This window comes from Medicago truncatula, chromosome 7 (assembly GCF_003473485.1).
Source record: "Medicago truncatula cultivar Jemalong A17 chromosome 7, MtrunA17r5.0-ANR, whole genome shotgun sequence".
NCBI classification, from domain to species: Eukaryota; Viridiplantae; Streptophyta; class Magnoliopsida; order Fabales; family Fabaceae; genus Medicago; species Medicago truncatula.
Genome location: NC_053048.1, coordinates 28757116 through 28764825, shown reverse-complemented (window position 1 = coordinate 28764825; position 7710 = coordinate 28757116). Strand labels below are relative to the sequence as shown.

Below are 7710 nucleotides of genomic sequence, written 5' to 3'. Positions count from 1 at the left end.
TGTGATGCACATGCACATCAGTTCATGTTTCTATTAATAATAGATAGATGGCCCCCAAAAACATTTCTTGTAAGAAAAGGTAAAACAAAACAAAAAAACTAACCAATTAAATTATTACAAAAAATGCTTCCAAATTGAGTAAAATAAGAACCTTCAAAATAATAATTATTAGAAACTCCCAAAATAAGAAGATTCGGGTTATTTCCCATCAAAATATACAACCAAAAATTAGAAAGCTTTACCAATTTGATATCAAAAGCAATATAAATTGAAAGAGAAAAGAATAGTTCGCTATGTGATCATCACATAATTTTGATGGGATGACATATGTCTCTTCTAACTTAACCAAGGTCATGAGTTTCAATCCAACCTTGGACATGCAGGAGCCTTAAAATTTTTAAGGAGACCCGTGTCAAATTTAACCACCATATATGTAAAAGGTTAAATTAAATTAAATATATCTTAGAGATACTATTTTTTATGTGAACCGAATCTTTTCTATATGCAATTGTATACATTAATTTCTCGAACCAAAATGAATCACAATGGATTGCAATTCGCTCAAGAAGAATACTAGTCTTAAATAGTATAATGGAGAATAGTTGTTAAAATTTGTTTATATTTTATTAATAAATAATAATTAATTTAGGCAGGGATTGATGTTAGAACTCAGGACACCCACTAAACTACTTGAAAAAGAAGTTATAAAATAATTTTGTTTATATTTTATTAGAGTTGTGTTATTTGAACAACCATTTGATAGCTGTAACAAAAAAAAAAATTATTTGATAGGTAATTTTTAGGACAACCATAATTTTATAAAGGAAAAGAGCTATTAACACAAAAATCAAAACAACAGAGAAAGAAAAAATAAAAATATAATCAAAATTCCAATTCCAATTTCCAACAATAAAATCACATTCACCATAAAACAAAAAAGACTATAGGATCACATGTAAAAGAGAAAAGCAAAGTAGTTTTTTTTTTTTTTTTTTGAATAGAAGGCCCATTAATTAGATGGTGAGTAATAACTTAAAAAAAAAAAAAAAAAAAAAAAACTACTGCACCTGCAGGTCCATAACCTAATTCCACCACTCCTTAGCCTCCCTCCATAAGTACCCCCTCACCTTCACACTTTCCACTCATCCCCAAATCAAACAACACATCCCTCCTCTCTCTCTCTCTCTCTCTCTAACTAACCCTTTCTCTCTCTCTTGCAATGGCTGGAATTCTTCTCCTCACCATTGCATCATTAGCATCACTTTTTGCTGCAACAACTGCTAGAATCCCTGGTGTTTATAGTGGTGGCCCTTGGACAAGTGCTCATGCTACTTTCTATGGTGGTAGTGATGCCTCTGGAACAATGGGTATAACAAACTTCAAACTCTGTTTTTCCTCTGTTTTCCCCTGTTTTGTTCTGTTTTCTACTACCCTTTTCCTCAAATCACCTCCAACTTCTTATTCATCACTCCACTAACCATTTTGCATTATCAATTTCACACAAAAAATACTCACATGCAACAATTCTTGAAGCATATTTAGCTAAATTCCTATTTTTATTTACATTTTCCTGTTAAAATGTTCTGTTTCATAATTTCATATCCATTCTCCAAGCCCATTTCTAGTATTAACCAAGTTTTAATTTTTATGCTACCCTTATACTCAAAACCCATTTCCATAACATAAAGTTGCAATCTTTTCATCAAATTTTTCCATTTCATGATAACACAAAAAACTCAACTGTACCTTTTTATCAATTTTTTTAATTACTTCTACAACACTTTTGATTGAAGACGTGTTCGCTGATATCTTACACGACCTTGACACACATAAACATTCTGTTAATTTATTAATTTTTTTAAACTTTTACTAATGTCAAGTGTGATCAATGTCATGTCTGGTGTCGGTGTCTGCAACAGAAGCAATGACCTTTAAGTTAATTATTATTATATTTTTTGGGTATTTTCAGGCGGTGCTTGTGGATATGGGAACCTATACAGCCAAGGCTATGGAGTAAACACAGCAGCACTAAGCACAGCACTATTCAACAATGGCTTAAGTTGTGGAGCATGTTTTGAACTCAAGTGTGATCAAGATCCACGTTGGTGTAACCCTGGAAACCCATCAATCTTGATCACTGCAACAAACTTTTGCCCTCCAAATTTTGCTCAACCTAGTGACAATGGTGGCTGGTGCAACCCACCTAGACCTCACTTTGATCTTGCTATGCCTATGTTCCTTAAGATCGCTCAATATCGTGCCGGAATCGTCCCCGTCGCTTACCGCCGGTGAGTTTGATCACAAACCCTTCTTTTGTCTTTGGTTTTGCTTTGTTGGGTTGCTTTCAAGTTCAAAACTTTTTCATTGTTTTGTAGTGCAGAAAATAAGGGAACAAAATTAAGCTTGAAAGAGAATTTTGTTCTTTCTTTTCTTTTTCTTTCATTTCTTCCTTAAATGATTCCTTTAAAATAACTGTCGTATCCGTAGATAAAGTGGTAAACATCACATGAATTCATGCACATAAAGTTAGTCTAGGGTTTGAGTGAGAACCCAAAACGTTCCATATATCTGATTTAACAATTTCGACATTTATAAATTAAACGAGTCATTTTAAAATGACGAAATATATTTATTTTTTCTTATAAATACATGATGAAAAATTAAACTTTGACATATTTATACATTAAAGATTATTAAATAGAGTATTAAATACACTACTAGTTTTTTGATTTATTAATAAATGACTTGTAATAAATAAGTAATTTTCTTTTTGGAAATTTCTGAAATTATGAGCTTGCATAGTTAAGGAACCGCCCCCACAGATAGTACAAAACACAGAAAATGTGAAAAAAAGTTTGCTTTTTTTTGCCAAAGTTTTCTTTCCAATATTGTTTGTTTTCTTAGGAAACAAACAAGAAATTGTGTTAGAATCTCCTCAGCTGTTTTATCATAGTCCCATTCAACTGTTTTGTCGATTTCACACACATTAATAGGAACCAAGAGACAATTTTTCCTTCTAGCCATGTTGAGTAATAAATATTTGTGTTAAACTTTTCATAAGGACCATTAAGGTTACTAATATTGCAATTAGATGTATATTTCGTGTATAGTTAAAAAAAACTAATTTGGTGAAAGTTTATTTTAATTTGATTCTTATTTGTGAAATTAAAATGTTACCAAATTCATTTAAATTCATTGTGTTCTTTATCACTTTTGTGTTCTTTCGGTGTTTTGGTACATATGCTTTACTGTTTCGGTGGTCAGTGCCAAATGACTAAAATAACCTTTCTTTTGGGGTATTATAGTCATTCTAGCACTTTTTTCACTTTAGTACTTTGAGGGTATGTTAGTAATTATCTATCTTATAGAAAAATACATAATTCCGGAAAATCTGGATTTATAGTCAGAAGAAACATCTTTAACAGTTCCATACCTATGTTAGGTCACACATCCTTAGAAAAAGGTTCAATTTTTTGGGGCTTTGTAACATCAAATAAAAATTACAAGTACCTCACTCACTTAGTTCAAATTCCTAGAATAATAATAATTCAGTTCAACCACATGAATCATTCCTAATTTGTTTAATTTAAAATTTGATAGTTACATTTAACTATTTTAGTAAAATATTTTTATTGCATATTATACATTAGTTGGACAGTATGGCACATGTCATATCATTATTTATGCTTTGATATACATTGCATTGGAACAAAATAATTTCCATTTTTTATTAATACAATGTTTTGATATAGTTTTATTTGATTGAATTGCAGGGTACCATGTAGAAAAGCAGGAGGCATAAGATTCACAATCAACGGTTTCCGTTACTTCAACTTGGTTCTAGTCACCAACGTCGCGGGTGCAGGGGATATCATCCGCGTGAGTGTTAAAGGAACCAACACCGCATGGATGCCAATGAGTCGTAACTGGGGGCAAAACTGGCAATCCAACGCAGTTTTTGTTGGTCAGGCTCTTTCTTTTAGGGTTACCGGCAGTGACCGTCGTACATCAACATCGATGAACATTGCACCACCTCATTGGCAATTTGGACAAACCTTCACCGGAAAAAATTTCCGAGTCTAAAAAGAAGGAAAATAAAATTTAAACAAAAACCATTACTTTCTATTGTCCTATTTTTGACTTGTTTGTTTAAGTTTCCCTCCTTCAAATTTTCCTTTATTTTCCCGGGAAAAATTTGAAGTGGGTATATAGTAGTAGTAGGGTTTCAAAAAGAAAGTTAAAGTTGGGTAGTTTTAGGAAAAGTAAAGGTGAAAGTGAAATGAAAGTAAGTTTATTTTATATTATTAGTTTAATATATGAATGGGAGGGGGGTGTTTGTATTAAATGTTATAAAGTGTAATGTGATGGGTGATGCTGGTATATTTATTACCCAGCATTGAAACCCATTTCTTTATGTTTTTTTTTTTTTTACTTAAAAGTGTGTATAGGGTTGAAGAGGTTGCAAGGATAATGAACATGTAACCCGCAGCTCTAGTTTTATTATTATCAACTAAAGTTTGCTACCTTATAAATAATGATATAATATATTTAAGTTGTTATAATTGCTCTTTTTTGTTATAATTGTTAGTTGAGATTTTGTTAGTTGTTACCATTTGTTGCTTGTTAATTTTGACTTGGTTGTTAAGCTTTCATTTTTAATTAAATAATAATCATTGCTTAAAATTCAACTAAAGAATGAATCCATATGGTTTTGGGATTTCATGATTTGAACAATGGAGAAATTAAACTGATTATTGATTTACAGAATTAGATAATGATCAAATTTTGAAAAATATAGTTTATTTTAGTATACTAAGTTGTATAAAATATTGATTAATTATAACGTCCATTAATTTTTCCTTAAGTTTACTTTAGACAACAAATTACACTTTAAGGAAAAATTGTGTGATATAAACCTAAAATCAGTGGCTTATGAAGTTTCAGAGTGCTCGGGGTCTTTACATAAGACTTTCAAATTTAAAGGCTTAGTTATCTATATAACTCTTGTTTTTTATTTGTAAATATTGGTTTAATAATTCAAATTATTTGTAAATATTTAGTTATTAGACAGAAGTTAGTTTAATAAGATTGAGTTAGTTGATTAGATATTAACTTGATCATAAAGTTTACTTGATAGTCGAGTAACCATAGTTAGTTAGCATAATTCATTCTATATAAAGGGGTTATTTATTGCACTACATATTTCATCATGCATTTTTACAACTTCTACCTTGAATAAAGTTTACTTAGTTATTCACTCATACATTCTCATTCTTCTTCTAAGTGGCAATTCACCTCACATTAGTGTGTAGCTTTTTAGCTAATAGTAAATTGATCTTTTAACTTTTAAAACGGTCAATTAAGTCACTTAATTTAGGTTTGACTCCACTCTTGAAGTAGCTAAAATTGATTCTAAAGATGTATAATTGATTTTGATATGTTTGGTTACTCTCGAATAGAATTGATTTTGTTTTCAAAAATTGATTTTATTTGAAGTTAGAAATTATAGCTTCTACAAAAATGAATTGGTCCAAGTGATAAGAGACTTGAGCTCTTTAAACATGTGCTTATAGGTTTCGATTCCTAATTCTATTGTGAAGGAAGAACCCACCTTGCGTGTCCCACAAATTCTCTGACGGAGATTAGTCACTGCTAAGCGGCGACGAAAACTTCATATCAATATCACAATAACCAAAAAATAAGAAGAAATTATAGCTTCTAATTCTAGAATTAATTTTTACACTTAAATTTATTTTTCAATTCACTTTTACGAGAATGTATCCAAACATAAATCTTTTTATCTTCAACTCAATTTTTACCAAACTCAATCCACTCAAAATCAATTTCTGAGATCGTAGAATCAAACATACACTTAACTTGACAACATTAATACAAGTTGGGTCTGCTCCATCACACTCTACAACTCACCATATTTACAAATGTGTGTTTCTATCATGAGTGAACTAGAAGTGAAAAGTGGGAATGTGAACATTTAAAAAAAGAATAGGATTGAAAGATAGAAGGGAAAGACTAACAAAGAACAAAGAAAGAGGAAATGAATGGCTGCAGTGGTTTTCATCCTTCACATTGTGCACATGTTCTTGACTAGGCATTCTAATTAGTTATTACATAATCGATAGAAATTTGAGAAAGATGAGGATTTTTTATTTGGGAAAACTCTAACCTTAAATATGGAAAAATGTTGATTTGGGAAAGAAGAAAGGTAAACCAACTTGTAACTTTGCCAAACTTGCACTATTAATTGTTAAGGGATGAAATTCACACTTTTAACAAATTAAAATTCTTAGGATAAATGGACAAAGGGTTCAAGTTTTTTTTTTGTTTTATAAAAGAAAGTTTAGTTTAGTTGGTTTAGAAGGTTCACCAAGATTAGGGGAGGTCTAAACTAAAAAATGGTTATTTTTTAATGACAAAAGTTAATATATTAGTTTTTTTTCTCCGTTTGGACCTTAAACTCCTCAACAAATGAGTTGAGCTACACAACCCCCACATACTCGTAGATGGCTTACCTGATACTTATATATCATCCATCAAAGAGGTTTCCACGTCGATAATGGAAGTTGAGTAAGTCTTTGGAGGATATGTCTTGACCTCATCAACTAATCAACGTGAAGTAAGTTTTTTTTTTCCTCATTCAATTTATATTCTTTGAGCTCACTTTTTTAATAAAGAAAAGCAAAGAAAAAGTTTGCCTTAAAAGTATGAGCGAAACAATCGTTTTCATGTGTGGTCATTTTCTTTTTTCCACAAAAATGATACATGGTGTTGCCACGCGATTTTTCAGTTAAAAAGTAAGAACAACGAGTCTATCAGAAGCTATGTTACCCTAATTTCGTTTTCATGCATGGTAATGAGAATTGTCATGTTATTATCCATATTTTTGGCATTTTGTTAGATATTTTTGTTTCTTTAGAAAAACTATTTGTTCTTTAATTTGTCTAATTTATTTTTATTTTGTTTCCAAATTAAATAGCTTAGTGGTGATAATTCCACATATTAAGCGGATGTTTGGTTAGCCGACGTAAGTTCCAAACTCACGTTTGTTGTTTTCCTGAACGTGAAAAATGAGAAGCTTAAATTCTTAACTTTAGCGTTAACGTGAGAGTCTTCCGTAATTTCGTTTGATGTAATATCATGCCAAACACTCATTAAGTGTGGAGAGTTGGATGATTCAAACTCGAACTCGCACCCCAACACATCATTTAAACTTTTAAATATACCATTTGTAACCTTTAAAATTCGGTTTTAGTCTCCGATGTTAACTACAAGGATCACGAACAACATATTTAGAAAATATTAAAAAAAACATATTTAAAATATATTGGGACAAAAACACTTATATTTTCAAAATGCATGAAAAACTTAATTAACACTTATAACTTATAAATTGTTACCAATATATTATAGGTCACCTACTCATATTCAATTGCAAAATGGTTGCACACCCAAATTGGTTTTAATATCCCTTGCCATAATTGATTATGTTAAGAAATCATATCAACGAGACAAAGATATTAATAGCACCTATGCAAGGGAATAAAGAGAGCAAAATGTGCATGCTTATACCTAGCTAGGCTATAGCTAGTTGTTGTGAATGGTTGATGAGAATAACACACATATAGTGGGATGATGGTGAGGAAGAAAAATATCAAAGCACTCTTAAATTTTTTTTTAATAAAATAATACCTA

The 7710-nt window shown here is 30.7% G+C and overlaps 1 protein-coding gene across 1 annotated transcript; it reads left to right on the top strand.

The window, feature by feature from the left end:
* Nucleotides 1-1142: 1142 nt before the first annotated feature.
* LOC25498479 (expansin-A6) lies at nucleotides 1143-4559 on the top strand. Its single transcript, XM_013593405.3, has 3 exons — nucleotides 1143-1367; nucleotides 1970-2288; nucleotides 3774-4559. Exons 1-3 carry the CDS (start codon nucleotides 1220-1222, stop codon nucleotides 4081-4083), a joined length of 777 nt encoding a protein of 258 aa, XP_013448859.1. The 5' UTR covers nucleotides 1143-1219; the 3' UTR covers nucleotides 4084-4559.
* The last annotated feature ends 3151 nt before the right edge of the window (nucleotides 4560-7710 follow it).

Bases quoted from the DNA above. Each gene is read 5' to 3' on its own strand.
- LOC25498479 (XM_013593405.3), top strand. From the start codon at position 1,220: ATGGCTGGAATTCTTCTCCTCACCATTGCATCATTAGCATCACTTTTT. The intron at 1,368-1,969 runs GTATAACAAACT...GGGTATTTTCAG, and splicing joins TGATGCCTCTGGAACAATGG to GCGGTGCTTGTGGATATGGG. The intron at 2,289-3,773 runs GTGAGTTTGATC...ATTGAATTGCAG, and splicing joins GTCCCCGTCGCTTACCGCCG to GGTACCATGTAGAAAAGCAG.